This window comes from Carassius auratus, unplaced genomic scaffold (assembly GCF_003368295.1).
Source record: "Carassius auratus strain Wakin unplaced genomic scaffold, ASM336829v1 scaf_tig00001591, whole genome shotgun sequence".
Taxonomy (NCBI): Eukaryota; Metazoa; Chordata; class Actinopteri; order Cypriniformes; family Cyprinidae; genus Carassius; species Carassius auratus.
The window spans coordinates 1,208,434-1,226,733 of record NW_020523372.1 but is presented as its reverse complement, the minus strand read 5'-3'; the positions used below and the strand labels follow the sequence as shown (position 1 = coordinate 1,226,733).

General features: G+C 37.4%; 1 protein-coding gene across 1 annotated transcript in view; it reads left to right on the top strand.

Moving 5' to 3' along the window:
- cpne5b (copine Vb) overlaps positions 1-18,300 on the top strand; it is a 144,067-nt gene that overhangs the window by 104,290 nt on the left and 21,477 nt on the right. The window contains exons 10-13 of the mRNA XM_026242455.1: positions 8,994-9,035; positions 9,130-9,205; positions 12,361-12,414; positions 13,210-13,271. Coding sequence (XP_026098240.1) covers positions 8,994-9,035; positions 9,130-9,205; positions 12,361-12,414; positions 13,210-13,271 — 234 coding nt within the window. The remainder of the gene's footprint in view (positions 1-8,993; positions 9,036-9,129; positions 9,206-12,360; positions 12,415-13,209; positions 13,272-18,300) is intronic.

Below are 18,300 nucleotides of genomic sequence, written 5' to 3'. Positions count from 1 at the left end.
CTCGAGGGAACTGTCGGCACGGACGGGACCTACGCAAGTATACATTTCCCCCAGTGAGCCTTCTCGCACAGACACTGTGCAAAGCCCAGGAGGACGAGGAGCAGGTCTTGCTAGTAGCGCCATATTGGCCCACGCGCACCTGGTTCCCCGAACAAGTGCTCCTTGCGACAGCCCCTCCTTGGCAAATTCCTCTGACGAAGGATCTACTGACTCAGAGATGGGGCACCATTTGGCACCTGCGTCCAGACCTTTGGAAACTCCATGTCTGGTCCCTGGACAGGACACGGAGGTTCTAGGTGACCTACCCCAAGAGGTAGCGAACACCATCACCGCCACGTCCCATCGCCATGGTTGCTGTACCACCGCTGAGCTGCCGGGTCCCCGGCTCGGCTTCTCAGCGAAAAACTGGTATGCATTGCACCTGCTGCCCTCTTATACTCACACGGTGATCAGTAGCAGCTGGATGCAATAATTGAATGCCAATGTGCATTGGCTCATTTAGTTTACACTCGAAGTAGATTGGTCTATCGAAGCGATATCCCATATTCGTCGGTCACAGACGTGGCGTCTACGTTTCCTCCTTCAGGGGACGAGGGTTACCATACGTAACCGAGACGTTTCTAGTTGTAATAAATGTTAGTGGCAGTAAAGCACTAACACATTTTAACTATTACCATAGTACATGGTTTATGATGTAAAACATTTTGTTGTAGCAACTTGCTCATTGCTCACCTGGTACAGCATAACACTTGCAATGCAGAGTGCTTGGGTTCAAGTCCCGTGAGGCTCAAATATTTGTAGATGCAAAGTAAAATGCCACAGCTCACATTTGCCGTATTTTAAGAAACAACAATATACCCACAGTATGTAAGAAAAAGTATGTATAAATTGTTTTTGATGTTACATTTTTCTATGCAAAAAGAGAAATTTAAAAACAGTTTCCCCCATGCCATCTCCAGTTTAAACTTCATTTCCGTAAATCACTCTGCATCTTAAATGATTGCCTTTCTCAAGTATTATGTGAATACATATGCATATCTCTTTATTTATACAGTTCTGTATAGACTAAAATTGCACAAATCTGTAAATAATTCAATCTACTGTTCCAGATTCATACATTATTTATTGCTAAGTCTGACTAATTCTATTATATTTTTTTTCTGTTCTCATGTCAGATGTGTATGTATGCATATATGTATGTACAAGGAGCAAGGAGCAGCCTCTGATTCTGATTCTTATTCCAGGGGTAACAGTAAAAATATTGTAGTTATTTTAGCATTATTTATAAAATATTATTGTATTTATAATATATATAATATATATATAATATTCAGTTATGAATTTAATTTTAGTTTAAGTTTTAGTATTTTTGCTATATGTGCTTTTGTTATTTTTATTAGTTTTTGAAGATTTCCATTCAACTTGAATTTATTTCATTTTTTTTACTTTTATTTATTATTTAAAGTTATTTTACAAGGCAAGTTTTCTATTTTTTTTTAATGTGCCACAAGTTAAAACTAGCTATGCTCTGTGCAGTGCAATATTTAAAAATGGTAAAAATTTTATATATATTTCAGTTAACAATAACATAGTCATCTTTATTTATCCTAGTTTATTTTGTATTTTGTGCTTTTAATTTATTTATTAGTTTATTTATGATGGTATGATGAGTCGTGCGGATTTGACCATGTAAGCATGATGTGAAGAATAGGCCAACCAACATTTGCCTTTTAGAAAGCTTGTTCAAGAATGTTTGCATACAAAGATGACTGAACATTAGATATAATGATTAATAATATAACTCAAATATGTACAGTGTGTTAAATAAGATCTCTATAACTGCTTTTACAAAGCTGTTTTAGAGATTCCAGCAGATCATCTCCATGGTTACCACAGAGGAACTGTTGAACTTGACCCTTGCCTACGTGTTCTAGAATGCTATAAGCATTCTACATTTATTATACATCAGTTCAAAAATAGAGATACCGTAGAGATAATATAGGACTTGGTGTGACTTGCCTGAGAAACTATAGTAGTACATGCTCTGCCCACTCCTCACATTTGACACAGTGAGGGTTATAGGGCTTGCCCCAAATAGTCGACTAAATGTTAGTTGATATGAAGAGGGCTTGGTCGAATACATTTTCATTAGTTGGTTAGTGGCAAAAAAATTTTTTTTTTAAATCACGTGAAAAAATTACACAATCAGGGGCTGCGCAGACATCAAAGCAACGAGAGATCAACGAGATCTCGTGCCTCACGGTATACCAAAGCGCACTTGATGAGGAGGAGCTAAAAATGTACTTGGCAGATAAAACAAAGGTTGATTCGGGACCATTGGCATGGTGGCAAAAAATTTAACATCGATATCCAAAGCTCGTTGAAGCAGCTAAACGCCTCCACTGTATCCCTTCCACATCCACTCCATCAGAGCGCAACTTTTCAAAGGCCGGCTTCATTGTGAACAAGTCGAGAAGCTCCCTTCTTCCCAACAATGTAGACAAGCTGGTGTTCCTCTCACATAATATGAAAAAAATAAAATCGAATTGAAAGCTTAGGTAAGAATGCTTAATTTCCTTTTTGTAGTGTTTCTGTTTGCTATCTGCTAGGCTATGTATAAAAACACGGGTATTTTTATAACGGTTGGGCTATACAAATAAATAAGTACATATTATTTTTATTTATTCGTTTTCATAAAATGCAGAAGTTGGTTTTTATTCTGTAAGAAAAATTAGTCTGATGTTTGCAATTTGGTGTTTTAGGTCAAGACTCGTCTTAATGGCAGTTTGCGGCTTTGCTCTAATATTTTTGATTGGTATTAGTGTTCTTTAAATTATTTGTAAAAAAATTTGTCTTAAATATAGTTGTTCTAAACAATTTAATAAAATACTTAGGCTGTTGATTTGTTGGCTGCCTTCTTTTTTATTCTAAGTTTTGGCGTTGTGCGATGTGCCATGTGCATTTATTAAATTGTCGTTTTTGTTAATTTTTCCTTTTGAACAATATAAAAATTATATTAATTTTCCACTGTAATTTTATACCAAACAGCGTTTTTGCTACAGTATTTATTTTTTAAATTTTTTTAAAATTTTTTGCTTTGTTTTGTACTAGGCCTAAGTTACTAATACGTTTATTTAATTTATTTTAAAGAACAAATTTTAGTTTATTTTATTCAAACAGGTTTTTTTTTTGTTTGTTTGTTTTTTGACAAGTAACTGTTACAGTTTGTATTTTTTATAATAAATTATTAAAATGCACAGGCAGTGTGATTGCTGTTTTTATGTTAATTAGCCTATAACGGTCCAGCCACTGATTTATTTGTCCATAAGCGCTGTATACTTTAAACGCTTTACTATTCTGTTTTAAGCGCTTCATTTTCATTTTTGAACGCGCTAATAACATGCTAAGCATATTCTGTCATATGGAAGTGTTAAACTTCAACTTGGACTATACCTTTCCTTGTATATACGCAAGTTTTTGATATTAATATCATAAATTAAAGATTATTCGACTAATTGCTAAAATGGAGGTGTGTTAGTCGACTAGGAATATCTTTAGTCGGGGGCAGCCCTAGAGGGTTACCACCCTGTCCCGACCAATCAGCTTGGGGAACCAAAACTGCATGTCAGAAAATTATGATGTTGCTTGTGTGTGCTCTAGCTGCTTTCCAGGTTTAATCTTTCAGGACAGGCACCACGCTACAGTGCGTCCTGAATTGTGACACATGCCACACCAAATCGAGAAGTGGAACATTTTGACGAAATTTCATTGTCTTTATTAAAAACTGAGGATCAGATATCTTCAACAGTGGTCGTTGATGGTAAAGATTAGGGGTGGGACTACCTGGAAATGGCACTTCAGGTTCCATCAACCCAAAGTCATTTTTTTTTTTTTTTTGCCAAATACCTTGGATAAGACATGTGGTTAAAACAACCTTAATATATATTGTAAGTTTTATTCTACAACATAAAGTAAATAATACTTTTTATTAAAGGGGAAATTGGATGCAAAATTTACTTTTTTACCTGGTGTTACAACTGAAATGTGTCTTGGCAGTGTGTGAAGTAAGCTGTAAACAGCAGTGTTGGGGAGTTCTAGCTACAAGTAGAGATGCTACTAATATAACTACATTTTCAGTAGCGTGACAGTAGCTCAGTTTCTTTTAAAACAGTGTAGTTTTTCCAGTAGCTACAGTAACTAATTTTTCCAGGAGGTAGCAGTTTATCATGACCATAAAACTACATTCCGTTTTGCATTATGAGTCACGAGCCTTTAATGCATTGAAACACCACTGCGTCTTCTTCTGACTAGTTCCCCAACTAAAATTGTTCATTACTGCCATCTGTTTTGATGACGCATCTCGCGGCTTTAAAGTCTGTCCACCGGCAAGAGATCGTAAGATGATTTGCCATAGGATGCACAGGAGTGGATATTTCACATGAATCAGCTGTAATTTATGCAAAACAAACATAAAAATGTGGGCTACGTCAAAGGTTTAAAGAAGATTCAGAATAGCCTTTTTAAACTGATTCATTATTACTGTTTTATTGCACTGTATATTAAATGTCTATTTTTCAATGATGAACCATCATAATATAATTTCCCCCCACTGTTTTTTAATGAACACTAATCGAACAGAAAATTAAATCATGAAATAATAGTGTGCTTATCATTTGGCAAAGGATGTTGTGGCAGGATTTCATGCAAAAGGCAGTGTTCAATCTACCCCTGATCTACCTAAATGCATTTTGTATGCACAATACATTTTACACCAGGCTGCTTTGTAAACACTGTTCGTGACCCAGCTTCACCTCCAGAAGAGAATCTTTGCAAGTTGCCTTTCCTAATAATGTGCTAGTTAGCAAGTTTGACAACGAATGCAGCTAAAGTTAACAGTCTCACACCGTCTACACCAGATGCGAGCGGTGCTGCGTGACAAAATACTGGAGAACTCATTATGATCAGTGATGCTCTCTACACTGAACACGATTGGGCTTGTTTTGGTTGTGAGTGGGCTACGTTTGAGTCGGAATTGGGCTGGTTTGGTTACATAGACTTGGCAAACATCAATTGGTCTGTGCAGCACAAACAATGTCAAAACCTTGATATTTTAGGCAATATAGAAATACTGGCCAGGATGTGTCCATCAAAAAGGGTATGTATGGTTGTATGATCAACGTAATTTGATCATATAAACTCATCTACTCACTAGTCAATTTTCACTGTCTTTTTGTTAATAACCATGCTCTTGTCATGTGACTGTGGTCTAGTTAGTTTATATAGCTGTTTACCCTTGTGTTAATTTGTGAAGATTTTCATGATAAACAAATTGTGTAAGAATCAGAAACTTTAATTGGCCGCAGAGCTCATTTACTGCAATAACCCTTAAGCCAATGGAAAAATTGTGTTGGGTTTTTGAAGATATTTCAAAGAATACTTCTATTGTCCACATATAGTGTTTTATATACATATGTATACAAGGTAGCACAAATCCTGAAATACCCTGTTTCATTTATAAATATACAAATTATTTCAGCACATCTCTTTCTGTATCCAGCTGACTTCTCTGGGTCACCATACTGCAGAGCCCTGGCACTCCACCTACAGTATAAGGCATGGCTGTATCTTTGACAGGACATACTGTACACTTCATGAAAGAGCATCAACAGAGTGTATATGTAACATAAATTACTTGGTGTTGCAGTGTCACCACAGGCGATTGTCTCCTAGGGAACTGTGCTGATCTTTGTGAATGAAGTTCCCAAAAAGGACAACGTCAATACATCACCCATGCCATTTATGCAGACGTAATAAATTGTAGCTCCAGAGCCCATTACAATAGATGTCAGTGTGCATCCATTCTATTCCAAGCTTCAAAAGAGCAGATACGAAACATCCCACACATAGTCCTCCATAGTATTATTCTGATCTCAATTAATTTGAGATGGTAATGAAATGAATCACAGCTCTGCTTTAGACTAAGAATAAACATTTGGGAGAATATATGCCTTGTGTTATCTACAAAAACCTTTGGCTACATTTTTTTTCGAAATTTCCAGAGGAATCAAATTTTCAGTAGAAAATGACTACTGTCTAGCAGAGTTTGAAAATGCAGCTCAAAATATATGAATGCTTTATCAAGAGACTAACACAGTTTTGTAATAAACACTGGTGTTGACATCCAATGTGTCTTTTCAATCCTACACTATGCGTTTTTAACGCAACACCTGAAGCGATAAGAAGCTCAGATCAACATTTTGGTTTGAGGTCAGTGCATGGGAATTAAAACAATCTCTGGATTTTTACCTTCAACCTTCAATGTCTTCTGCACAACTCATTCCCTGCCTCCAATCCTCGCTGTTTGGGCTCAGAGCGCAATCTATTTTCTTCTCCTCTGTTGTGAGGCTTGATAGACAGCTGCCTAGGGAGCCGTCTTGGCAGCTGCACTCTCTTTCTGTTAGGGAAAATGACGCCCAGGTGACAGATGCTCAGAAAGGCACTGACTCACTACTTTGAAGATAACGAACGTCAAAGGACGCTACCTCCCACAATTCCACAGAGGAAGCGTGTTTTTGTTGCTTTCTCGACTACAGGAGATTTTCTGATACATTGTGTTTCCTTTGCCTTACTGGTGAGGTGTGCAAAACTTTTGCCTACAAGTCAAATGGCAACGTTGAGGTGAAAAGTTTTTCAGATAGAGTTTCTCTTTGTCAGTATAGCGGTTGCCCTCTTAAAATTATGGTTCCCAAGTTGGAGGTTCTCAAAAATTTAAATTCTCTCATCATTCTCATGTTGTTCCAAACCTGCATTTGGAAACATTTCAGATAATGTGTTGTCCATATACGTTTACCAAAAAAAGTACAAAAACTGTAACTGGGGCAGTAATTTTTCAAAAGGTACAAATACTGTATGTGCAATCCAGGTACTAATATGCACCTTTAATGTATTTATATGGTTATATATGGTAAATATATATGATAAATAAGATACAAAGGTGCAGTATTGGGGGTAATGCATTACAAGCAATTTGAGTTAAAGGTGCTGTAGGGAACTTTTGTAAAAAAAAATATTTTTTACATATTTGTTAAACCTGTAAAAAAGTAAAATATGAGACAGATAAGCTGTGAAAAAAATCAAGCTCCTCTGGCTCCTCCCAGTGTCCTATTGCCATTTGCAGAAACTCCATCGCTCCCGGTAAAAAACAACCAATCAGAGCTGCGGTCCGTAACTTTGTTTGTGTTCAAAATGTAGAAAAATGTATATAATAAGCGAGTACACCATGAATCCATTTTCCAAACCGTGTTTTTGGCTTGTCCTGAATCACTAGGGTACACCTATAATAAGTGTTTATATTCGGACTATTTTAGATTGCTTCGGGGATACCGCAGCGGAGTAACCCAGTACCTTTGTGATTCTTCATAGACATAAACAGAGAGAAGTAGTTCCGGCTACGATGTTCTTCCGCAAGACGCAAGCAGTTCTGTTTATTAACCGCTAGAGCGTCAAAAGTTCCCTACCGCAGCTTTAAGTAATCAGTACCAAAGTACTTTTTTTTCTCTGAGAGTGTACAATGAATGTCAGTGGGGTCCAAAGCACCCCTGGACTATGTGTTCAACATAACAAACAAAAGGCTTGCAGGTTTGTAACAACATGAAAGATATAAACTGCTCACGGCATGCTTTTTTCGAATTTATGGCTATCGAGGGACATATTAGCCCACTCATTTGTTTACCCCAAAGTAAACATCAAGACAACTCAGCAGAAATGAGCGAGCAACCCCATGACATTCATTTGTGCTTTTATTTCAGAAACACTGTGCCCTCTGGGTATTTACTCAATGTAATCATGAGAATTATTCACTTTCTCCGTGAACGTCTGTAATGATTTGCGTGGGAGTTCTGGACTGTTTGCAGACAGGAAGTAAACAGGAACAGATTTTCTTTGCCGGTCTATAGAGTTTTCTGTAAAGCCTCTCAGTTGTGCTAATGAGCAAGCTTTAAGAAACTGTGTATTATCCTCATTAATATGGGCAGTAGCTAGCTTTATTTTTTCAGCAAATATTGTTGATGTAAGCCGTTGAGCGAACACCTGCCACAGGATGCATTCACCAACATACACTTTTGTTTAATTGTAACTGATGACTCAATTTAGGCCTTAGCAGCAAGAGACCAATCAAAGCATGGTGAAAAAAATTCAGTCCAAGTCTAGCACAGGATTCTAAATTGATTAGCTGTGGAATCCACCTAAATCAGCACAATACAATCTTTACTATTTTCCTGGAACAGACTTTGATTTTGTCACTTTTATGTGTTGTACGCAAAAGTGTTAAATAGGTTACAATGACCTCTTTAACTTTTAATCACCTTTCTGATCATAGACCCAAATGTTCATAAATGTTCAATCAATTAAGATATATACCGTAGTTAGAATATAGTTGAATTAAAAAATTTACATCAGCATGTGATATTTATTCCAACAGGTTTGAACTTAAATAATTCTTTCTCATCTGTACATTTGTCCAATGTGTAACTTTATACATTTATTATGCTGGATTTTCATTTTTATGTTAATTTGTAAAATTAATTAAATTAATACAGTTTTAATCACAGGATTATATTATTTGATAAAAATTCTCAACCATTCTAACAATTTTATTGTTTTGTATTTACTGATATTTTTTTAGCTATAACATTGACAAATGTGTCCATTTATTTATTTTCCATATGTTAAGTTATGCATTCTTCACCCTGTATGCATGCTAAACTCATCTCTGTTACAATTTATATGTAAATTTCATGTAAATTAGGCTCATTATACAGTAAATAAGAAACCTGCCACTATTTTCCTGATGCAATTAATGTTGCACTATTCCTGCATGAAAAGCAAGTGGTAAACTGAGTTGTATATAAAAAAAGCATATTCTATCTAATTTTCATAATTATTTTAGTAAATCTGGTGCTAAAACAATGCATGGCTTTTTTTCTGTTTTCCAGAACAATCAAAGTGGAAGTGTATGACTGGGATCGGGATGGCAGGTAAGCTGATGACTGGCTTTTGATGTGATAACAAAGGAAGAGTTTAAGTGATATTTCACTGTATTTCAATCTGTGTATCTTCTTATGTTTTTAGCCATGATTTCATTGGTGAATTCACCACCAGCTACAGAGAGTTAGCCCGAGGTCAGAGCCAGTTCAACGTTTATGAGGTGAGATATCAACCACACACACACAAAAAAAAAAAAAAAAAAAAAAAAAAAATATATATATATATATATATATATATATATATATATATATATATATATATATATATATATATATACACATTAGAGGCCAATGGCTTATATATCAAAATTATTGATAGAAATATAATAACTGTATCATTAGAAAGCAGACTTTCCTTTTTTTATTCAGTGCATACGATTCAAAAGGTGTTATTAGATAAAAAATAAAAAATAAACACTCAAAATTATGTACAGTATCAAATATTCTAAGCCATACGGATGCTTTTAATTTTTCAGATGACACATAAATCACCTATGATATATTATTATAGTATAGTATAAATTCTCTATACCCTCAATATTTTCATTTTCAGTTTAAAACTGATTCCTCAGTCTAGGAGATACAGTAACAAATGTTATATGCATGAATCATATGTGTGTGTGTGTGTTTTAGCTTCTAACTCGAAAATAAGATTATTTTTATGGATATTTCACACTCCTTCTCTAGCCACCTCCATCCATATTCAGTGTTGCAGGTATCTACAAGTCTCCTCTTTGTTTTTCTCTGGTAATTGCTTGGACAGTACAGTCATCAAAGCCCTTGGGAAGCATGCAATTGGGGATTACTATAAGAGCGTTCCTGGTATTCTGAATTATTGCAGTGATATACCATCTCCTCTGCAAATGAGGTTGTCTAATACCGCAAGCATTCCCACCTCTCCTACCTTCTAATGTGTTGATGCCAACATTTCACTAACACATTATAAAATATCTCATGGCAGACGAAGCAGTGATTCAGGTGGCCTGTGAAAATGTTGTTGGGAGCTGTGTATTCAGAGCTGATAAAACATTAATAGTGTCTCTTTGGGAGTTAGCACTTGAGGCTTAAACAAAAGCGTCAAGTTGGTTTATTGTCCTTGGAATGAGTTCTGGTGTATTATTTAGGGTACAGATATTACTGAACAAAAGAGGTTGTTTTCCTTGGAGCATTTTTAGGAAATTTTGTAATTATAGTGTAATAAAGAAGTTGTTATAGTGTAATAAAGAACATTTATAAGACGTAAATCTAAAGACTCCTTGATGTATACAGTGTAATAAAATGTTTTATTGCAGCACATGACCTTTTTATACATCAAGTCTTTAGATTTACAGCTTATACATTTGTTTATGTGAACCTGAAGGGGTGATGGGTCATGAGTCTACAGCGAGCATGTTCAAATACTCTTTTCATGTCCAGATCCTTGCAACCATCTAAGCACAAAGAGTCTATTTGAGCTATTGATTACTTTGTGTTTGGAGATGAATGGAAGACGACCAGGGGTTGCCAGTCCTTTCTTCTGTACTTCACCCCTTACAGAGGTCACCTGGGTGGTTCTACTTTCATTTGGGTGTTTTACAGCATCATTATCTGTATTTTTCTTTCTCGCTCTGCCCCCTCTCTCTCGCCCCCCCCCACTCTCTCTCTTGCTTTCATTCCTTCTTCTAGAGACATCAATAATATGGATACCCTTAATTCTTCAAAATATCAATCAAAATATATGTGGGATGTAATATATAGTTAAGAATCATTGCTTACACAGTTCAGAAATTAAAGAACCACATAAAGTTACACTTGCAAAACAGAAACTCACTGTAAGCTGTCTATCAAAGTGTTAAATAACTCCCATTTTGTATTATATATCATATTATAGTATAGATAACGGATATATTTTAAGCAATAGCCCAAAATACTTCTATAGGTCAACATTATTGACTTTACTCTTACGCCAAAAATCATTAGGATATTAAGTAAAGATCATGTTCCATGAAGATAATTTGTAGATTTCCTACCATAAATACATTAAAACGTAATGTTTTATTAGTAATATGCATTGCTAGGGACTTTATTAGGACAGCTTTATAGGCACTCTAGACACTCTATAGACACTCTAGGGCTGTGCAAAAAATCTAATGTGATTTTCATGTACATCTCATCAGTAAAGACGCTCCTGTAGTTAGAAGTATATCTCCAGCACGTGCGTTCAGATCATGGTTGCCAGGTTTTCACAACAAATCCTGCCCAATTGCTTCTCAAAACTAGTCCAAAACTAGCCCAATCGCATTTCCAGGAGGTTCCCCGATAAAAAATAGTTTTCCAGGGTAAAAATTTATGTTTTATGGCATGGTTGCCTTGGTAAAATTTGCATTTTAGGGGCTAAATATCACGTTATTGGTATTGTCGATTCGACCTGCGGACATGAAAAACAACCACAGACTTGGCAACATTGGTTGGCATTTACTACACAGAGCCATAATTCACTGACAATCTACACAAAATCGATTTTGAAATCGGTGGCGATTCTTTGTCGATTTTGGAAGCGATTTTGTGTTAGTTGTCGGTGCACTATGGCTCTGTGTAGTAACTGCCGCTCCACCTGAACTAGTGTTGCCAAGTCTGCGGTTGTTTTTCGTGTCTGCGGGTCGAAGCAACCCCAATAACACTAACGTGATATTTAGCCCCTAAAATGCGAATTTTACCAAGACAACCATGCCAAAAAAAAAAAAAAAAAAAAACGTATATTTTAACCCTGGGAAGCATTTTTTTTTTTTTTTTTTATCTGGGAACCTCCTGGAATCACGATTAGTTTTGGACTAGTTTTGAGAGGCAACAGGGCAGGATTTGTTGTGAAAACCTGGCAACCCTGATCTGAACACACGTGCTGGAGATAATACTTCTAATTAAAGGAGCGTCTTTACTGATGAGATGTGCATAAAAAACGCATTCGATTTTTTGCACAGCCCTAACACACTCAGATTCCAGATATCTGATACTCACCCAATTTTTTTTTTTTTCTTTTTTAGATTTTAGGTTGGTGCAGTCAGCTCTAAAATATTGTATTTCTTTAAAATGTGGTACGTTTTAGAGCTGAGAAGTGGAGAATTCAATGTGAAATCACATTTAACTCAGAACAAGACACATCTTCTGCAGGTGGTGACATTTCTGAAGAAATATAATTGATTTGCTTGTTTTTTTTTTGAGGCACCATCCTGTGAGAGGAAAGGCTATTTGATATACATTTAATGTATCTATATCCCACTTCCGTCCAATCTCATCTGAACATATTTTGATTTCTGATTTGTTTTCCAATGGCTCTTAGGTGATCAATCCAAAGAAGAAGATGAAGAAGAAGAAATATGTAAATTCCGGCACGGTGAGTGGTGGCTCAGAGATTAATTTATGAAACAAATTTCACTATTGTGAGCATGTATGCGCATGTGTATCAGAGCATACGCTCAAACACGCATGTATGCGCACACAGACAAAGCCTTTAATTAAAACCGTTTCCTGTGTTCTATTATGTGTCGGGAAAGGGAACGACATGCACAGTAGCTTTCAAATGTCTTCCCGCATTAATGAGTATCCCTTTTACACCCATGCTAATTAAAACAAGTGGTAAAAACAAGAGAGAGCTTTGCTTCATAGCTGCATGGAGATGCTGTTTTCCTTTGATGGGTATTATAAAGCATTCTGTTTAAGCCTTTTTGTGTGTGGCTCATTGTAATCAACAAATATTGGAAGCTGACTTTAAAATGGGGAAAATAGCCCAGCCAGGATGTGCATTAAACCAAATGTCATACCACACTGAACATCTATATACGCGCGTGTGTGTGTGTGTAAGAGAAAGGGAGTGTGGGTAGATAAAGATCATGGAAGTGAATATGAAAGTAGGAATTTGTAGCACAACAGATATAATCTGATATGAGCATCATGCTTTGATTGATGAATGTGCCAAAGTCACCTTATTGCTCTATATTACGAGATCAGTCTGAGAGTGACGCTTCCCAGAGGGTCCGACACTTTGCCTGCATCATTCACTGCCTCTTCTGAAACAAGTTATATTAGAACAATTTCTAATATCACTGAATCGCTTCATGAGGCATCATATTTTTCTCTTGCTGTTTTGTTGTAGATTCAGTTGTTGTCTTTTGATCTGTTTTTGATGCAGGTGACACTGCTGTCATTCTCAGTGGAATCAGAGTCGACTTTCCTTGATTACATCAAAGGAGGGTGAGTAGAGAGACAAAAGCTCCTGCACAGTTGCTGTGAATCCCTCCCATTACTGTGCATTAATGCTCTGACAATAGCAGGGTTGCTCGCATGACTTTGCAATTACACACAAACTGATTTCTTGCTGTTACAATGACCAGTGTTGTTCTAGTTTTATTTATATTCTATTATAGCGTTTTGAATTAGCTTTTGTTTTTATATTTTCCATTTGCATTTTTAAAGGTGCCATATGCAAAAATTGAGGTAAAAATATCCATAACATGACCTACACGCATCAAAAGAATGAGAAGAAATAAGGGCGATGATGTCTTTAAAAAAATGTCAAGTTATAGTGCTGCAGAGATATCAACCTTAATTAGCATTAGCATTACTAGTCCCGGCCCGACAGGTGTCATAATACCAGTTTCGGCCATGGGAGGCGGTATGCGGGCAACATAACCACCAGCCAACCTGCAATACACGAATAACTCGCAGGGCGTACCTGGACCTGATGTCAATCGTGTGGAAAGTACAGCCCACTACTTTCAGTTCAGGGAAGAGAGCGGAAGGAAAGCTGAAGCCCTTGGCAAGAGACCAACAACCGCTACAGGGAAACAACCGCGCTCGGAATCACAAGTCAAATCCGATAAGAATACCAGAGTAAACATCGGTACTGCTTTTAATCGCTGGAGATAACTGATGGACCTGAAAGAAATGAGGTTTGACTCCGAACTTGCAAGTTAGATGCTGTTAGTATTTCTCCAGAAGTTTGTTTTATATGTTTGTGTATTTGTTTTCGGGAAGTTATAACATAGAAATGTATCGAAGGCTGTTCGATAAACGTGCTAATGTTAGCGATGGCTAACCGTAGCTGCGTTTGATAATTAGCTAGCTATAACTTAACGTTACCCATTTTATTATATAGGGCTGTGCATGTCTTTACTCATGTACATCTCATCAGTAAAGACGCTCCTGTAATTAGGAGTATATCTCCAGCACGTGTGTTCAGATCAGGATTGCCAGGTTTTCACAACAAATCCTGCCCAGTTGCTTCTCAAAACTAACCCAATCTCGCTTCCAGAAGGTTCCCCGATAAAACATTGCTTCCCGGGGTTAAAATATACGTTTTTTAGCAGGGTTGCCTTGGTATAATTCGCATTTTAGGGGCTAAATATCACGTTATTTGTATTGGGGTCGCTGTGACCAGCGGACAGGAAAAACAACCACCACAGACTTGGCAACACTGGTTGTCATTTACTACACAGAGCCGTAATTCACTGACAATCTACACAAAATCGATGTTAAAATCGCAGGCGATTCTTTGACGATTTTTGAAAGCAATTTTGTGTTAGTTGTTGGTAGACTACGGCTCTGTGTAGTAACTGCCGCTCCACCTGAACCAGTGTTGCCAAGTCTGCGGTTGTTTTTCATGTCCGCGGTTTAAAGCAATCCCAATACCAAGAACGTGATATTTAGCCCCTAAAATGCTAATTTTACCAGGGAAACCCTTCCCAAAAATTTATATTTTAACCCCGGGAAGCAATTTTTATTGGGGAACCTCCCGGAAACGCAATTGGGCTAGTTTTGGACTAGTTTTAAGAAGCAACTGGGCAGGATTTGTTGTGAAAACCTGGCAACCCTGATCTGAACGCACATGCTGGAGATATACTTCTAATTACAGGAGCGTCTTTACTGATGAGAGGTGCATGAAAATCTCATTCGATAACTAACCTGCTCTGTCTAGTCTGTTGGTCTCCGCTTCCTCTTTGCTTCGTGGTTTTTCTGTGCGTGAAAAAATTGATGTGTGGGGTGAAAGCGTGTGAAAAAAGTCAATTGCGTGTCTCACGGTGAATGCTTGAGAGTTGGCACATTAGTTCTCAAGCAGAATAAAGGACAGGTTGATTATTGCTGTTTAGCATTTGTATTAATCTATGATGTGTCCCTGTTTGTGTACAGGGACATAAAAATAAATTAAAAGTGATACGTGGACCAAGGTGTCTGAGATTGTTCATTTTAAGTAAAGGATCCTAATATTTCGTCCACAACAATATTTAATGAGGTTATAACTCCTTGTGGTTAGTCTGCACGACATCAACAAGCTTGTTTGCTTTGCGGCCGCTTTAAATACAAAATAAGCATTCGATCTACGTTAGAGCATCTGAGCGCTCACAAATCTTTCTGCAGCATCGTGAGCAGAGCGGCAAGAGTGATTTTTGACGCTCTAGACGCCGGCAGTGTGAACGCACAGTTAGGCTTCGGCTATGGCTGTAGTGTTGTTGTGAAAGTAGGGGCGGAGCATAGAGACAATGCCGTTTCTCGTTTGTTACTCTAGAGTAGACCAATTCACTTTATTGAGGCATACTGCCCCCATCTGGTATGGAATGTGGAGTATGACTTGATTTTTTTGCCAAACATTACAGATGGCACCTTTAATGTTAGTGTAAGTATTAGTAATTTTAAAGTTTAAACTAAACTGATTGACTAATTAATTCATTTCATTTTAGTTTGAGCCATTTTATATCAGTTTGAATTTATTTAATTTAATTGCCAAGACAAAAATATTTAATTTCAGCTTTATTTTAGTTAACAAAAATTAACTTTGTGGCTTTTGTGCAATTTTATGGCTGCTGTGATCATGAGATCACTACTGCCACACCCCTTTTGATGCGTATGCAAAATAATGTGATCATCAAACATTAAACTCCATATAAATCAAAACTGCCTGACATCGACCCAGGAAGTGGTATTGGACTGTGCAAGATTTTTGGGGTGTTGACGGAAGTGATCCTTCTATAGTATGTTTTGATCATGAATCTGATCCAGATGTAGTCTTTGAGAAAAAAATATGTTTTTTCTCAGCTTTTTGCTCAAATTTGCTTTTTTCTTTAACATTCAAGTGAAAAAAAATAAAAAATAAAAAAACAGCATGACGCTAGAAAAAAGTTTTTTGTTTGTTTGTTTAAAGGCAGAGGCTCTGTTCTTCCTTTTGACATATTGCATGTTCAGGTATTCATACAACAAAATATTCTGGGTTCTATGAAATTTTTGTAAAAATGTAAAAAAAAATGCTGGTTGTGGCTATCAATGCTGACGAAGAAAGAGTTAATGAATTAGTTATTTATACATAATTTTTATTTAATGTATTATGTAAATATGGTGTCTTGATGTATATTTAAAAAAGAGATCATTGACATTATGCGTTAACCCCTCATTTACATTCACAACCATTTAATGCTTGAATCGACCCTCTTACCCCTGTAGTGTGGTGTAGGGATAAACATCATCTTAAAAAGGAACATCTGAAAGGCTTGATGATCTGACACTCAGAGCTGTGATCACTAAACTGGAGTATGCAGTGATTGGCTGTTCTCTTAAACTATCTGGTATTTTACAAAAAGGAGTCATATTTTTGCATTCATCTGCTTAAAGCTCTCCAATGCTTTTTGAATGTCACACTTATAGCTCTCGACCTTGGAGATTGTGTGATGAATATGTTTGAGATTGCAGTGGGTTTTTCTAAGCACTAGCTATGTTATCATTTCACGCAGCCAGATTTCTCACCCTTTTTCAACTTCAGCCCTTGAAGAAAGTGTTTCAGCAGTAGACCAATTTCAGCATAACTTCCATCACATATAGCACATGCATAATAGCTACAGACAAGCATTTTGAATTTGACTGTATAAATTGTATTTTTAGGTTTAATGCAGCTATGATTTTGTCAAGTAGGATGTGTTTCCTATTTTGTTGGTCCTAAAACAATCGTAGGCTAATCCTCACTTTGCCCCAACCTACTATAAACCATTAACTACCTTTCAATTAAAGTAACTTAAGTAAGGCTCATTTCTGCAAAATAATATTAATATTGCTTCTTGCACATTTTGTTGCAATTTCCAGATGAAATGTCCGGTAATTAGTAGGGCCGCTGTTGGCCAAATGGGTGCCTTAAGCAGGAGTGCACCCCTTCCTCAAATATATATCTAAAAGTTCTCGGTGACCAATGAAATTGAAATTGGGATATTGCTTCGATAGATATCACATTGGCATGCAATTATTGCATCGAGCTGCCGCTGATCACAGCGTGAGTTTAATAAGGCAGCAGGTGCAATGCATACCAGGTTTTTGCTGAGGAGCTGAGGGGCGGCTCAGCGGTGGTACCTTCAGGGAACAAGGGCTACCATACGTAACCGAGACATTCCCTTTCAGTCGGTCACTCTTGACATCACTTCAGTGACCAATGAAATTGGGATCCCTACCAAAACGCCATGGGTGCTTCCCCTTCCAGTGCCCTGTGCGAGCCGCCTGGGTCCCTATTAGGTGTAGGCTTGGGAAGTAGTTCCACTCACCATTGGCAAAGCACTCCCTCACTAGGTGAGATTGGATAACACTGGGAAAACGTACCCATTCCACTTGGAACAGGGATGCTGCGGAGGCCCCCGAAGGAGTTTTCGGGAGCAAATACACATATACCATCCGTTTAGGTGTATATGGAGAAATCTGAGGTGATTAAATCCCTCTTGGGGAGGCAGAAGTCTTCTGCGAACACACAGGCTCTAATACTCTTCCATGGACTATACACATATTAGTACCGCTTAGGTCTCAATATGGAACCCAGCCTTCTATGGTTCTCATGGATTCATCATGAAGGACTGGCGCTGGAGGTTCCGCCACATCCAGTTGCCTAGGGTGATGGAGGATCTCAACAGGGTCTACAGTACGGACACTCTGGAGCAGTTTTAGTAAGCCGACACTAACCGGGGCCTCTCAGTGCCACTACCCATTTGAGGTGAGAACACAGGAGGATACTGGCTCTACACTAAGGCTATAGAACCCAGTGAACGTGTTAGGGGTTGCCCAGCCCGCAACTCTACAAATATCTATGTATCCATGGGGAAGTTGTGGCCTAGTGGTTAGAGAGTTTGACTCCTAACCCTAAGGTTGTGGGTTCGAATCTTGGGCCGGCAATACAACGACTTTGGTGCCCTTGAGCAAGGCATTGAACCCCCAGCTGCTCCTCGGGTGCTCCATCATTAATGGCTGCCCACTGCTCCGT